This window comes from Pteropus alecto, unplaced genomic scaffold, assembly GCF_000325575.1.
Source record: "Pteropus alecto unplaced genomic scaffold, ASM32557v1 scaffold59, whole genome shotgun sequence".
Lineage (NCBI taxonomy): Eukaryota > Metazoa > Chordata > Mammalia > Chiroptera > Pteropodidae > Pteropus > Pteropus alecto.
This window is the reverse complement of record NW_006443292.1, coordinates 3,844,846-3,861,691: the sequence shown is the minus strand read 5'-3', so window position 1 is coordinate 3,861,691 and position 16,846 is coordinate 3,844,846. Positions and strand designations below refer to the sequence as shown.

The window sequence follows — 16,846 nt, the reverse complement described above, 5'->3', positions numbered from 1 at the left end:
AGAGAGGGCATGAATCCAACTTTGAATATGTGCTTATTCATTATGCAACAGATATTTATGAAGCACCTACTATGTGCCAGGCTTTGTGCTAGGTAGGCCAAAGCTGGCAGCCTTTCTCTGCTACAGAATTAAGCCATACTGCCCCAAACGGATTGTTTGTTGTCTGTTTTGTTCTCTGACATATCCCAGGTGCTTAGAACCAAGTCCAGCACATAGTAGGCCCTCAATAAACATATATCAACTGGATATAACTACAGATATTGTGCCTTGTGGCCCTGTGCTTTCAGCTGTCTAAACGGCTTCTCTGTCTCACAGTACCAGCAGGCGATTCGGGAGCTGGTGCGCTGCGTGGCCCTGACACGGATTTGCTATGGCGACCCCCACTGGAAACTGGCAGAGGCGCACGTCAACCTGGCTCAAGGCTACCTCCAGCTGAGAGGTGGGTTTTCTGCTTTTTTCTCCCCACCAAATTTGACTCACACTTCACTGGAAGGATTGCGTTTTCTTGAACCTTCTCCACTCCACACGGTGAGAAGCCATCTCCCTCAGAAAGAGTCAAGGAGATTTTTTTTATATAACATATAAAAAAAGAGAAGGAAGATTTTAGCCCTTTGGAGCTTTGTTTTTTATGATCCTAAGAAAATTAATTTGTTAGACTGAATTGTAGAAAGGGCCCGGGGCACAGAGTAGGGGCCTAAAATGGGGTCCGTTCGCATTCAGATTGATGAAGAGGCTTCTGCCTGTAAGCGATCAGCTCCCCCACCCCTATTAAATAAAAAATTAAACCAAGTGGGCATAAACAGAAGGTAATTATTTGGATCATACCATTTAACAATCCAAGGGTAAAACTTACTGTAGGCTCGGCAAGATTCAGGGGTCCGAACACGTGATCCGTTTCCATTTCTCTTTCTTTCTACCACTCGCCTCTGTTTTTCTCTGTATTGTCTCCATTTTTTTGCCAGGCTTTGCCCACAACATTTCGACTTCCTCCTCAGCAGTCCCCAGGAGGAAAAGACTGTCTCTCCACCAAATCTGGGCATCTGAGGATGTGGGCATTCTGATTGGGTCAGTGTGGGTTGCGTACCGAAGGCTGGGGAGACTCTGATTGGTCAGATCGGTCTTTTGACTCTACCAATGGGTCCTGAGGAGAGGCCGGCCTTGGCTAAATCACGCAGATTGGGGGCCAGGTAGCCCCCAAAAGAAGACAGGAAAGGAGGATGGGTGCGGGGAAGGTAAAAACAACAGGATATCATGTCTTCTTTCTGATTGGGCAACTTATGACTAGAGGCACGAGAGCGCATCTTTGTACTGTGTTTCTTCATGTGAAAAGATGCTGATGCTGATGCCGATGCTGATGCTGATGCTGATGCTTGTGGTGGTGGTGACCACACGCTGTCCCAGGCCTGAGGAGACAGACTTGGAGGGATTTGCTGATGCTGATGCTGATGCTGATGCTGATGGTGGTGGTGAGGCTGATGCTGATGCTGATGCTCCTGGTGGTGGTAGTAGTGATGATGATGCTCAGTTCCCAGGATCTGCCCAGTGAGTAAACAAAATAACAGACATGGAAAACACCACGATGCCACACGTAAAATTGCCACCTGATAAATTTGGCCAACTCTGATTATACGCTGGTTCTACCTTTTAGATGAGGGACTGTCAGAGCTGGAGGGGACCTTGGAGATCATCTAGTTCACACCCCCCACCCCCACCTCCTGTGTTTCCAATTCAGAGGCGATAAGTCTGAGTTGACACAGCTCACCCCAGAGCCCTTTGTTAATAAGCAGATGATCTGAGACTCTGCTCTAGAATTTTGGATGCCGGTACCTGGCATCTGGGATTTCAAATGATGCTTTTCTTCCATAGTCTGCTCCCTTTCTGCATGACAGTCTTTCTTTCTCGATTTAAAGTAAAAAACAGTATCTGCTATTTGCTGAGGTCTTATAGGGTGCTGGCCACCATGCTATTTTCCATGCATAATCTCATTCGGTCTTCACCACCATCCTATAAGGTGGGTAATATTATTATCCCCGGTTACAGTTGAGGAAGCTGAGGCCAGAGTTCCAGGGTGAGTGGTGAGGGGATAAGAGCAGGGACTTCATTCCGGTCGGTGTGACTTCAGAGCCAGTGTCCCTGAACCTCAGCCCCCACTGCCTCCAGTAAACTGAGTGCACACGATGTGAACGCGTGGACCAAGTTGAAAACACAGTCTACCATGCCTTTTGCAGTACCGCGTGCATAGTTGGCACTAATAGATTTCTGGCACGTTGAGGAAGTGTGTGCTTTAAAGAAAATGAGACACAATTCTGTAAGAGGTTATTCATGAAGCGCATACCCTGAATTTTCTCTATCAGAAAATATATTCTTTATATAGGAACGGAATCAACTTCATATTTGACAGCGATTTTAGAGATCTGAGGTACGATTCCATAGAATGAAGAACATAGGACCAGGAGTGTGTGGATATGAGTGGAGGGAAGTGTGTCAGGGGGTGTCAGTGTGGGGAAGGGGGTGGGAGAGTGAAGTGAAATGCCCCGAAACATAACAGGTGACGCCCAGTGGCACTTTTGCCACACATTAATAAGCCTGTGGAAGGACACCGGGCTGCCCCAGGGAATTGGTTCTTGGCAGTACCTTTTTTTACTCCATTTTTTTTTCATATTAGTCTATTTATTACCACATAGGAATAAGAGGTTGGAACACATTAGCCCATTACCTCATTGCAAACGTGTTTGTAAATTTTCGTAGATATCATCATACTTGTATTATGTGAAAATAACTCTCCAAAGTCTAATTATGGATGGGTGAGCAGAAGATTCCGAATTTTTAGTATTCCATTAAGCTTGCCATCACAAAGCCAGATTTAAAATTCACGAATATCTTCTTTCCTGCCCAGAATGCGACAGTCCTTGCATTCCGTGAATTTTTTTATAATTACTTAGAACATGTTTTACGTCTGATATCGGTGAGCTTTCAAAGCTGTTCAATTCCTGCTCATTCTGTTCATTTTATGTCTTAAAAAACACATTCTGGGAAAAATTTATCTTGAGTACTAGAGTGGGAAAATTCTATTATAAGTACTAGGTATGAAACACTTCTTTGATTTCTACAGTCGTGACAATATTTCAGCTGCCTCGATACATCTCCAAGTGTCACTTGACGATACGTGAAGGAGGCCTCATTAGATTCTTGTCCAGCTGAGATGAAACAGACACTTCTTTTTCTTTGTCCACAGGACTGTCACTGCAGGCAAAACAACATGCAGAAAAAGCCAGAGAAATCCTCACCAACGCCATCATGCCTCCCTTCAGCGACAATCTGGATGTTTTCAAGTGTTCGATTGAGCTTTTCCATACGTTGGGGAGAGCCTTACTCTCCATTCAGAAGTATCCTTTGCGTCTACTCCTTACAAACACAAACACTGCTCCGAGTTCTGGTATTTAATGCTCAAGGCCACACTCAGGGAGGGTGACGGGAAGTATGAGAGCCAGAGATTCTGGGGTCCCAGAATCTAGAAGCAAGTGTAAAGTTTCCTGAACACAACTCAGATTTAAGGAAGCTGCAGAGAACTTGACAAAAGCAGAGAGACTTTTGAAGGAGCTGCTGCAGTGTGGAAGGATTATAAAGGACGAATGGATAGAAATTCAAGCTCCGATCACATTGTCTTTCGCACAGTGAGTTTCTGGGTTAGGACTTTCTGTGTACGCGGGGGCTGGGGGTTCTTTGCCAGAAGCATCTGTCTTCAAGCGTGAGGCGTTTCTTCGTGATGCTGTGTCCTGGCTTTTACGGTTATGACAATCTTTCATGCTGACAGGACATATCTCCATGTGTCACTTGACAATACGTTTGTAGTATATATCTCACGGTTTCTCACTGTTTCTCACTTGGCGTTGTTTGTAGTCGGTGTCTGTACCTTAGTTCACTGCTGCTGCTGGCTGCTGCTCAGCGCCACTTAGAAGGCGTCTGTCACATCGCGCTCGGCCATCCTCCTAGCTCTAGCCACTCAGCTTGTCCCCAGCTCCCTGCTCCCATGATGGCACTGTTACGAGCACCCTCATGCAGCTCCTGTGGCCAAAATGGACTTCTCCTGGGGTCTGTCCCCCAGGGGTAGGGTTGCGTGGTCACAGGGTACATCCGTACTTCAAGTTCATGGCACACTGGCCAGCGCTACCCCCATCGACACTCCCCCTCCCATATATGTGGGTTCCTGTTTCCTCACATCCCCAATAATATTTGCATTGTCTGTCCTAACCTTTGCCACCCTATGCATGTAACGGGCTGGCTAATTATTTTTCAATTCTACTTAGGTTTCTCTTATGAATGAGTTCGAGGACCTCTTCATATACTTCTTAGCCATTTGGGATCCCCTTCTGTGACCAGCCTGTTAGTATTCATCCTCATTTTTCTTGTCTGACTTCCTGTACTTTTTTGCCGTTGTTGATAATCCAGAGATTATCGTATATTATAAATTAGTGCTATTGCAAATATTTTCTTACTTCTATTGCCCATTTATAAATGTTGTCTATAGTGTCCTTCGTGGCAATAAAATTCTTAATTTTGCTAGAGTCAAATTCCTTCATTTTTAACCTAATGATTTGTGCTTTTGGAGTTTGTCCAGAAAGTCTTTCCCACCCAAAAGTTAAAGGTATTTTCCAAAATGTCCTGCTTTAACTTTTAACACATACCATCATCACCAACATTAACTTCTTAGTATTCATAATTTAGCGTATAAATTATGCTTGAATCCAAAGAATAGTCACGTGATATGTGTTCGTGTGTGGATATATGAGATTTTTCAGGGTATTCAGCTGTCATTGATGGCTGATTTTATTGCATTATCGATGGAAACGTATTTATATGGTATGGACTCTGAAAGTGACTGAAGCTTCTTTTGTGACCTAGTCCAAGGGCGATTTTTGTGAAAGTTCCAAGTGTGCTGCAAAAGAAATTGTGTTCTTTACTTGTGTAAGGTTGTAATAAGTCTGTTGCAGGGGGACCTTATTAATTCTGTCATTCAAACTTACATTTTTATCTTTTGCCAATTTGATAATTAATTTTTAAGATGCGTATGTTTAAATTTTGAACTGCAATTATCGGTCTAGGTAGAGCTGTCCATGGTTCTGCCAGACGTTGTTTTCTATAGTCTGATATATTCTGTTGGGCGGGAGGTTAACATGGCAGCATTTCTTAATCCATTATTTTATCAGTCAGTGTATATTGTACTTCTCTGTCCCTATATCTCTGTTTATTTTGCCTGATATTAAAATTGACACCTTAGCTCTCTTTCGGTATAAATTTTCCTATGAAAACTTTGTCCATCCTTTAATCTTCATTTTTTTTTGTTCTAATTACTGATACACTGGAGTGTAAATTTGCTTTTCTCCTACTAGGTTTATGTTCCTTTCTTTTCTCCTTTCTTGACTTCTTTTAGTTTAGTCAAATATTTTTATCATTCCGTTTTCCTATTAACTGGTAAGTTATACATTATTTTAGTTTTCTTCTACTGGTTACCATAGAATCTGTCACTTATATCCCTAACTTATTAGACTCTAATGGAAATTAGTCAATTTAACACCTCTTGGACAACGCAAGGACCTTTGAGTGTGTTAATTCTCTTTATCTCCTGCTTGGTCGCATGTTTTTCTGTATTTAAATCACCATATATTTCATACCACCGAGAGAAAGAAGATATTTGTAATACATATACCTGACCAAAGGCTCGTATCTAGAATCTGTAAAGAACTGCTGTGTGTCAATTAAACAAACATAATCGAATATAAATATGGGCAAGAGACTTTTCACAAGAAAAGTACTCACATAGCTAGTAAACATTAAACAATGTTCCAACTCATTGAAGAAATGAAATCTAAAGTCATAAGATACTGTTCCGTTGCCATTAGAATGGCAAAGGTTTTTAAAAGACTGATAATATCAAGTGTCGACAAGGATGTCGTGCTATCCTATGCTTTCTTATATGTTGTTATTTAGAACAAATTTGGTACAACTGCTTTAGAAAGCTGCCTTTATCTACTACACTTAAAAGTGTGCCTACCCTCCAACCCAGCAATATCACCTCTAAATACACACCCAATGGAAACGCATACATATGGTCACCAAAAGGCATAGCCAGAATGTCCAAAGGTACGCTACTTGTAATAACCAAGAACTGGAAACAACCCAAATGTTGATCAAAAGCAGGATAGATAAAATCGTGTTCTGTTTATACAAAGAAAATGATCCAGGCACTTCCATGGTTAACATCACAGATGATTCTCAGAAGCAAAATGTTTGGAAGAAGCCAGACCCCAAAGAATTCATACCGTAGCATTGCACTTATGTAACCAGACGAGGCCAAGGGCAGGGACTGGGAGGAGCTATCAGTTCAGAATTCTCTCTCGTGTGGTAAGGTAGGAAATATGCCAACCAGAGGTCCAAGATCTGATATTTGTTGCCATCTGTTGAGACCTAACTCACATTATTAGTACTTAATGTTGAACACTGTTGCTACGGAATAGAATAAAATATCTTTCTCTGCCAGAATCCACACCTCCTCCAAGAGTGCTTTCCAAATTAGCAGTTCCAAACCTCGCCAGCAGATGGCGCGCCTCGTACGCATCCGTGCTGAACACGTAACAAATTTACTTGGCGTTTAGCAGAGTTAAACTTTGTTTTCTTTTTTTCCATCCCGATTCTTCACCTTGACATAGTCACTGGCACTTCCATGTTTAAACTGGTGGTTTTCGTTCAATCACTTGGCTTCGTTCCCTCCTCGAAATGTGAAGGTTTTGTGCAAACCGAAGTGCTTTAAGAAGTAATGGAGGCTTTGGTTTTGTTCATTTCTATAGTTATAATGGCAAGCACAGGGGCCTTTTCTTTTGCCAGGTCTTGGAGGTGGAAGGCCAGGATAATTTCTCAGGCAGCTCTCGCGGGATTTACGTTTCTCTTAAAAGGGTATCTTTTAGGTGCATCCTCTCCTACTCTCGCCTTGCCTTTTATGGTGCTCGTCGGAGTATGAGAGTGAGTCACGCTCCCTGCCTTCCATCCCTCAATGTGGCCCGAAGCCTCATCCCTTCTACCTGGCTGTGCTTTCATCCCAGAAATGATCGGATTTTAAAGCATGTACTTACCTCACAGACTAATATTCTCTCTTCAAGGCTGCCCCTGGCAGTATTCTTTCCTGTATTTTTTTTCTCTCTCTCTGACTTGAGTTGGCTGAGTGTTTTTGTCTTTGCTCTCATGAGCCACCTAAGCTGAGAATCAGATGGTCTTTTATAATTCATTTTAAAGTTCGAGTTTGTTTCTTCGTCTTGAGATTTGGAAAGTGATTGTAACAGGTTTCCAAAGGGGGGGAAAAAAAAAAATAGGGAAGGTTTCTCCCTTAGCCAGTTCTTCCTGGAAACAGGTAGAAAATAATGGAAAAAAAAAAAACAAAAAACAAAAAAACAATGGCAGGTTGGGGCGGTATGTATACCTACCTACCTGCCATCACCTCATTAGCGTGCTGGAGTTTTACTCACTTCCATCTGCTTCCCCACAAAGCGTGCCCGCTGGCTTTTATGGGACATATTTGACACTTCGGCAATAACGTTTACTTTCAGACCCCACCGTCGTCCCTAAGTCGGTCCAGTCAGCTTTCCGGACTCCGCGTTCATTTTTTATTGCATACCGTCACCTGGAGGTCCTGAGGTCCAGGCTGCACCTCTGTAGACGTGTTTCTTTAATACGTCACTTTCTCTGTGTTTGTCTTTGGGGCGTAAAGGGGTTCGAAGCCCTGCTTCTCCCTGCTGTTCTCCAGCAAAGATGCTTCCCCTGTCGGCTCCTCCCGGGGGACACTGTGTGCTTGGAGCGCTTTATGCCTCGTCAACCAAGAAGGAGATGGTTTTGTTTTTTTGTTTTTTTCTGGCACTTTTCCTCACCCTACATTCCTGTGATTGAAGCAAGGTTCTCAACTTACGCTTTTTTAAAAAATCTTTTTTTTTTTTTCTTTAATGTGGGGAAGCAGAAAAGCCACATGGCACAGATGGCTTTCATATACTTTATCTACTTCCTATTTCTTGAATCCACGAACGCTTTACCGTTCCAGAGTGTTGCGTTTCTGTCTTTCCCTCTGTCACTATGTCCTTTCTAACACCGCGTCAGGATGTAGTGAAACACACATTTTTCTTAAACATTTGCAAATAATAATAACGGTGATTTTAAACAACTGCACTAGCTACCAGCTCTCGACTGCTTTCAATGCCGGGCTCTCGCTAAGCGCTTTGCAAGGCCTCATCCTTTCTAAGCCACGGTCCTCCCCATGCGGTGAGGTCCTCTGCTCATTTCTATTTTCAAATGAAGCATCTGAGGCTGAGAGAAGCAAGGTCATTTCCCAGGGTCACAGCCGGGAGGTGGCAGAGCAGCGCTGTCTGTCACTTTCTTGCTTCCAGACCCTGAACCCTGACACCTGACAACGCGCTCTACAGAGCAGTCTTTCCCTGAGGCGGAGGGAGACCCAGGTGTAAACCTTTGCTTCCTCTGCCTCCAGAAAATCTCATCAATAGCGTTCCCACAAAGCCTCTGCTTTTCACTGCGGCTCAGTATTCTTGCCAAATTCCAGACCTTTTCTAAGGAAACCCTCTGTCGCCTCGGTAATGCCACAGGAGACTGCATTTGCTTGTTGCATGTTAAGAGCAAGCGTTCATCCCTCTGAGAGCCTCTGAAGCTCATCGGAGAGGAGACAGCGTCTCATCGCGTGCTCTGTAGAATCACTGCGGATATATTTTCATTCAATACAATATGCCACGGTTTAAGTTGTGGACCTGCCAGATTAACACACGGCCACATTCTGCTTTCAGAATTCCCTGTCTTTTCATCTGTCTGCTGTGCTTCCCGAAGTGTTTCGATAGCTTTAGGATCACGCATTATGGGCATACTAGCTAATAAATCCTCAAAGCGTCCCTGGCAGGTAGATAGAAATGAAAAAGGAGAAAACGCTGCTCTCTCAAACATTACACGTGAGCAAATGGAGACAGAAAAGATGCCGTGAAATTGACTGATGCTCTAAGTGAGTTGGAGATGGGGGTAAGACCGTAATTTAGTTATTTCCTGGTATAATCCGCCCCTCGATTCTCTTTTTATTAAATCTATTGCGAAGCTAAAGTAATTTTATTTTCCATCCTGTCTATTATGTGAACAGCGTGCTGTCGGGGGACTCCGGAAGGCTCACTGTACAGTGCATTAGCTTGACAGCCTCCGTTTCCGGCTGTGGGGTAGTGCCAGGGTCTGAGAAGGGCCTGCAGCAGCGCCCCCACACAGCGAGGCACGGAAAGCCCTTCATTCTGTGCACACACCACACAGCAGAGAGTTAGTTGTCTTTGCTCATCTTTTAAAGAAAATATCTCAGGCATATGAAAGTATAGATATTGATACTCGCGTACACACCGCCAAGCTTACCAGACAGAACATTCCAGATAAACGGAAAGCCTGTTATGCATTTTTGCCAATCCTATTTTCTTCCCCGTACATTACAGGTAATTATCTTGCTGAATTTAGTGTTTTTCATTCCGCCGAATGTATGCATGTATATATATATATAGAATGCACAGCATTATTTTTTATTTTTAAAACTCTATGTATATGTTTTCTTCTATAGCTTGCTTTTTTTTCACATTACATTTGCATTTTTGAGACGTATCAATGTCAGTTGATGTGTGTAGGACCAATCTCTTCATTTTAATCCTTCATACCGCGCTTAATCCATCGACTTTCCCTAATTATCCATTCTCATGAACATGAGGGTTGACGTGCAAATGGCCTCCAGTTTTTTACCGTTAGAAACACTGTTTTCACGATCACTCTTACCCGTGTCTGGGAGGATTATGTCTGCGGTGTCTTCCAGGCGTGAGATCGCCTGGGAGGATTATGTCTGCGGTGTCTTCCAGGCGTGGGATCGCCTGGAAGTTATAATACAGCATGAGAGAGATTTTCCGAGCAGGGGGTTCACAGTTCTGTGGGAGCAGAGTCAGGTGTTCACAGAGCCACCCAACTCAGTCTGGGATGTCAGAGAGCGAAGCCAGGGCTAGGGTGAGGGAGCCGGGTGTCAGGACACACCATTTAAGGTCACGGCGGAAGTGAAGGACCTATTCTTTACTTCCTCGGCACATGCTTCATCATTTATGAACGTGAAAAAGGAAGAAGAAATGTTGTGTTGTTTTTTTCCTTTACTCAAGGATCTGTGGCATCGTCTGAGTTCTGGAGGCTAAATTAGGTGGGGCAAAGTCTGAAGTCATTTTGAAAGTATGTGATCTTCTCTAGATTCTAGACTAGAAGTTGGCACATTTTCTTTTTTGTAAAGGCCCAGGCAGTGAATAGTTTAGGTTTTGGAGGCCATATTGTGTCTGTTGCAGCCACTCAACTCTGCCACTGTAGTGCAAAAGCAGCCACAGACAATATGTTACAAGTGGGCGTGGCCATGTACCAATAAAACTTTATTTACAAAAACAGTGAGTAGATTTGGCCCCCAGGCCATAGTTTGCTGACTCCTGTTTTCTATTATGTAATCTTCATCTACCAGGAATCTACTGCTTTGGCTAAGTGATTTGTTGTCAACCATGTGCTTCAAAGCCTTTTTCTGTCACCAAAGATGGCACTGGGTTTTCTCTTGAAAAAGAAAACGTGATACTTACAAAGGTAATTATTACATTCTAAGCTTAGAAATCAGAAGGCAAGTCCTATATTACTGGTCACCTCTTAGTCCCTTCCTTTGCAAGACTAGGGTTGCTGCGAGCTACCTACTTGGTCCAGAAACATGTTGCTGTTCTCTTCCTGTGTTTTAAAACCTCTTTACAATTATTGAGGAAATCCCAGTTCATAAGCTATGCAGACAGCAGTTTATTTCATTATGGCCACCTGAACCACAGGTCTGAAAAATATCTTTACTTCTGTCAGTCAATTACTTTGGAATTTATCGAAGAGCAAAAATAGTGGAAAATATCCAACTATCGAGTTGAAAACAAGACTATTTTTTGTAGTCTCTTAGTCACTCTCTCACATGACATCTCAGTTTACCCATGGGCAGTTTGGGAATTGTAAGGCCTTTTTAAAATAAAGATTCTGGGGCGGAACGCAACATAGCAAGGGTTGGTATCTCTCATTACGAATTTTGTTTACATTACAGTTTTCCATGTAAAAAAAAAAGTTTCTAATAGTCTTACCAAATATTTTGGAGGCGATTGTTTTTAAATGTCTGTTACCATATTTGCTGAGCAAAATATAGAGATACATTTTTTTATACGAGAGAGTCTTATCTCAAGAAGTGACAAGAATATTTCCCCACTGCCACCCTTACCTGTAATTTTTAAATTAACATTTTTCTGATGTAACAGTACTACAGTTTTATAGAAGAAAATTCGGGAAATTTAGAAAATATAAACGTGAAAAGTAGAATCACTAACAACCCACTTCTTAGAGGTAACTATTGCCAACATCTTAAGCGATCATTTAGATCTCTTTATGCGTATGTGTACATCTAGATTAGATATATTGAAATTTTCATACGCATGAGATATTATAGAAAGGATTTTTGTAATCTGCCTTTTTACTGAAGAGTATATAGTGGAAATACTTCTATATGGATAAATACGGATCGGCGTCAGCTTTAATGGCTAAGTGGCATTCTATAGTATGGATGTACTTACTGTAAGCTGCTTAGATAACTGCCTCTGGGTGTATTTTAAGTGCTTTGTACTTTTCCACTGTTACAAAGAATGCGTAGGTAAACATTCTCATATATATATCTTCTTGTCTTGCCACACTGTCTCTTCAAGATAAGCTACGGAGGTGCAACTAGCAGAAATGCGCGTGTGCATATATATGTACAATTCTGATACAGAAAAGGTTACGCCCAAATTATATTCTCCCCAACAGTTAATGATAGTGCTTCGCGAGCTCACCACTATTGAAGAATTTCTATAATTTCTCAACAGATCAATTATCAGCATCGCAGCGTCCTTAATGGTTGCTGTTGTCGTGAAATATTTTACATTTTTTAAACCAACACCTACATAGCACTTACTATGTGTCAGAGACTGTTCAAGGTGTTTTTATGAATATTAACTAATTTAATCTTCATAACCTGGTGAAGTGAGCATTGTTACTTTTTCAATTATGTTTAATCACTTTGATTTTTTCTTTTTAGGATGTATCAAAGTCAGAAGAAGTCAAAAGAAGCTCTGCCCCATTACCAAGAGGCTTTAAAATATACTGAGATCAGCAAAGGTGAAGAGAGTCTCGAGTGTGTACCGATACTGTTTTTTTTTTGTAGGAGTTATAAAAGTCAGAAGAAATAAAAAGAACCTCTGCCCCATTACCAAGAGGCTTTAAAATATACTGAGATCAGCAAAGGTGAAGAGAGTCTCGAGTGTGTACCGATACTGAGGGAATTAGCGGGTGTAGAGCAAGCCCTGGGGTGCCACGACGCATCCATCGACCATCTCTTGCAGGTAAGCTGTGGCACACTGGCCACCAAAGCGGTTCTCAGCCCAAAGCTTTTCATGGACACGAGCGGAATCGCCGCTCTGAGAAAGCCTGGCTTTGTTATTTGTTTGAGATGCGTAGAACATGTGGCCTGAAGTAAGATGTTCAACAAACATCTTCATATACTGGCCAGGTGGGTGAGTGTGGCGTACCTGTCCTCCCCAGGTGTACATTCCACAAGCAGCCCGAGTGTCCCGGAAGATGACTTTTTTCATGCTAGGTGCATAATTTAAGTCTTATTTCCTGGAAAGTCTCTTTATCCTTTAGTATTGATCTGTTCAGAGCTTATGTTATCAAATTGACACGGATTCTTTTTACTACCCTCCAAAACCTTCACCTGAAGCCACTTAGAGTTGTCACCTATTCGCTGCTGTTCTACTTTATCGTTGTGTGATTCCTCCATGAGTGTGTCTGTCCGTCAGGCTTCTCCAGAGAAGCAGAACCAATAGGGTATCTGCACGTAGAAAGAAAGATGATTTTAAGGAATTGGCTCACGCAAACGTAGGGGCCGACAAGTCGGAAATCCGTAAGGTAGGAGGCCAGCTGAAAACTCAAGCAAGATGTTACAGTCTTGAGGGGGAATTCCTTCTTTTTTTGAGGATGATCTCCTTTACTCAGACGTTAATCACATCTACAGAATACATTCACAGCAACATTTAGACTGGTGTTTGACCTAACAACCGGGCACCATCACCCAGCTGAGTTGACACAAAAAATTAACCATCACAGTGAGTTTTCGTATCATACCATCTGCAGAAAGCACATTTTAAATTGTTTTCTGAGAATTTTTTCCTGTTACAGTTGTAAAATATAGACTAGTTCATTCTTGTTATTTCAAATGTGATATAGTAATGACATGGCACTGAGATTTCTTTACTGCTGTTTTTAAAAATTTATCTGATCTTTATAGTCCCACCTACAGTGTATCAGAGGGACCCATCCTATCACTTTATCTGGATTATCTTAACTATTACTACCACCCTGTGACATATTACTATGTGTAATTTATAGAAAAGGAAGTCAGGTATTAAAAAAGCTGAGGAATATGTCCAGGAAAACCATTCATGCTCATAGACGCCATCACCTAGATTCAAACCCAGTATCTTTAGCAAGATGATTCTGGCTGACCCAGAGAGGATGGATGCGGGGGGACGTGTTGAGAGTGGGAGTAGAGGGACCAGTCAGGAGGCTGTGGAGGCAGCGGAGGCTAAAGGCGATGGTGCCTCAGCTAGGAAGATGACGGCGTGGGTGAAGAGAGCCGGTGCGTTTGACAAAGATTTAGGAGGCAGAGGTGATGGCAAGTGGAGATGGATTGGATGTGGGTAGAAAAGGGAAGGCGGAGAGTCAGAGGCGACTCCTGGGTTTCTGTTCCGAGCAACCGATTGGATGCTCGGGCCATGTGCAGCGAGGGACACGCGTGACCAGGTGATGGAGAGATGGCGAGTCTGGGTGTTGGCGGTGAGTCTGGGTACAAGTGGAAGCGCCGGCAAGGCAGGCAGGGGATCAGGACCGGAGGTCAGCGAGCACGTCTGGACGCCCTCCGCTCTCACGTAGCAGTTCCTTGCGGGAGGACGAGATCACCTTGGGGGTCTGTGGACATTGGTCAAGTAAAGAAGAATGACCAGGCAAAGGAGACAGAGACGAATTTGCAAGAAAAACATGAGGACAAGTGAAAACGAAAGTAAGATCGTCTGTGTCTTCTGATGTCTTTTGCTGGTGCAGAGGACACGGAGTGGCTGGGAGGATGAACGAGTTCATGTGTGCAAAGTGCTTCGCACAGCGCCTGATACATCATGGCACTTTTGGCCTTTTAAAATTTTTTTCTTTCTTTCCCAGTCTTTCTTTTCTCTTTCTTTCGCCCGTGACCTTGTGGGAAACATCGGGGCAGTGAGAAGGATAGAAACCAGATTCGCATGAGGCAATAAATGTGGATGTCTGTTTCAAAAAGTTCTGAGAGGTCAGGAAGACTGACCCAGACTGACACAGGGCTTGGCGTTAGGGAACCACGTGATTTTGAATCTAAGCTAGAAGGATTCCTCTGTATTCGGGTTATAGGAGAATTCTCTCATTTTTATAAAACTTGTAAAGTTTGATAGGTGGCTTTTCATTTGTCGTTTATTCTTGAGGTTAGTAAAGATTAGAGAGCATTTCAAAAAATAGTTGCTGATGATTGTTAAAGAGATTGCTCGGTGAAGTCGAAATAGCATTGGACTTGAAATCAGAAGCTCCGAGTTGAAGTTCAGATTCTTCTGTTTACCAGCTGTTTGATTGGACAAGTCATTGAGCCTCTCAAGAAAACAACAACAACAACAACAACAACAACCCCGCAAAGACTGTGGTCACTTTACAGAACCATTCAAAGGTTCAAGACAGAAAGTATTTTGTGAACCATTAGGCATGTCGCCAGTGTGAGCTACTTTTATTTATTAACAGTAATTTTTAAACATTTATCAAAGCTCCCCCTTTACTTTGGGAACTTTACCTAAGGTATAGACAGGTGCAGGGTGGCTGCAGCTCTCCAAGGGACCTCGTGCCTCAAAGCCGTTTATTAAGTACACAGCAAGAAAAGAGGTTTTATTTCCCATCTTGTTTTCCACTCTTCATTCCTTTGGAGTGAGAGAAACGCCCAGAGAAAAAAGAGCTTTTATTTTCTGCAGAATGGTAGAAACGTTCCAGAGTATTTTAGGAACTAACCCATTAAAATGGAGAAAAATAAAGCAAGCCCCACAGAGCCATCACGCACGGAAGGCAGCAGTCCCAGAGACTGATGAAAGCTGTCATCGGCCCGTCGGTCCCTCTGCAGCAGGGGGCTGTGAGAAAACCATACAAACGTGATTGTTTCTGAAACTCCTCATGGCAGATTTTGGCAATAGAACCTAATTTTCCTATCCAAAAGAGAAATTACAGGATTTCATTCCTGCGAGCGAGTGTGTCTGTGGGCGTATGTTTCCAGGGGGGTATAAGTGAGCACCGCGCTCGCTTACGCTACTTTCTCGCCACTGACACTTGAATTACATATCTCTCGCTTCAGTTTGCAGAGCGGCCCTGACGCTCAGTCGTTCCCAAAGTTAGGGATGTTCGATTTGCAAAGTGTAATGAAAGAACTTATCGGTTACTCCGTCAAAGACTTTGCGGGGAGAAAATCTGGCTTTGGGTTTCTGCTGTGGGTGAGTGATCGGCTCAGGTGATGGCTCGTGGGTGCACATGCTGGCTCCTGGCAAACTCAGGCTACTTCGCAAATGGCAGCGCCTCTGACTGGTTCTTGTTAATTGCTGGGTATTTGCTGTAATGTGCAAGTTTTAATTTTCAAGATCTCTGAAAATACTAGCCTTTTTGTTTGTTTGTTTAAAATTAGAAAAGATGTAGAATGCAATTATGATTTTATGCATTATGAAAATGTTCTAAGACTGACATAGATCCAGGTGCCATACTGTTTTTCTTTAGGAAACAACTTTTTTTTTTAAAATAAAAATCATAATTCTCTTTATATTTAAAAGCAATCAAGCCATACAGAAAGGTATAAAGAAATGAGTTACAAGTCAGTCCAGGCCTCTCCTCCCAGAATTAGCTGATGTTGGTGACACTTGTAGCATCTTTCCTCTGTGTACGTACAGATGGGTATAAAATGAGAGACGGAGAGAGGAAGAGGAAAAAGAGGAAGGAAAGAAAGGAAGGAAGGAAGGAAGGAAGGAAGGAAGGAAGGTTGGTTGATGAATTTGACAGCATAAAAATGAAAATCTCTGTGACAAAATATCCTAAAGTCAAAAGATAATTGTTCTTATAAAATCTAAATGAAAAAAAAAAAAAAACTCAGTAGAAGTATGGATAAAAGACAGGAACAGACAGTTTATAGAAGAAACACAAAAGGCCGATAATCATACAACAAAAATCTTTAGCCTCATTCGTTATTTTAAAAATGGAATTTAACCAAAGAGATGCTTTTGTTCACCTACCTGTGAACACACTAGGAAAGTTTGGTGACGCCACATGATGGCAAGGGTGTGGGGTAGTAGGTGTCCTTGTGCCCCGCTGGTAGGGGTGGGGAATGGCACCACTCTGGGGCAAAATAATTGATGTTCTCTCTCCAGTTTTATAATGCGCCGACCCTTTGACCCAGCAGTTACATGTCTAGAAACTTACCTAACCCATGGGTGTGTATAAGTGTGCCAAGATGTTTGAGCTGCAAAACAGAAAAATTAGAAATACCCTTAAAATCCATTCATAGGGGACTGGTTATGAAATTATGATATATCCAGGTGACGGAATACTGTAGAGCCACTGTAGGGAATGGCATGGATGTGTATGTTCTCACATGACAGATGTTCAAAGGGGG

General features: G+C 42.5%; 1 protein-coding gene across 1 annotated transcript in view; it reads left to right on the top strand.

Moving 5' to 3' along the window:
• Positions 1–16,846, top strand: part of TTC23 (tetratricopeptide repeat domain 23) — a 48,538-nt gene that overhangs the window by 3,750 nt on the left and 27,942 nt on the right. Inside the window, exons 3-7 of the mRNA XM_006924138.3 lie at positions 316–439; positions 3,236–3,386; positions 3,549–3,674; positions 12,176–12,255; positions 12,382–12,479. Of these exons, the coding sequence (XP_006924200.1) occupies positions 316–439; positions 3,236–3,386; positions 3,549–3,674; positions 12,176–12,255; positions 12,382–12,479 (579 nt within the window). The remainder of the gene's footprint in view (positions 1–315; positions 440–3,235; positions 3,387–3,548; positions 3,675–12,175; positions 12,256–12,381; positions 12,480–16,846) is intronic.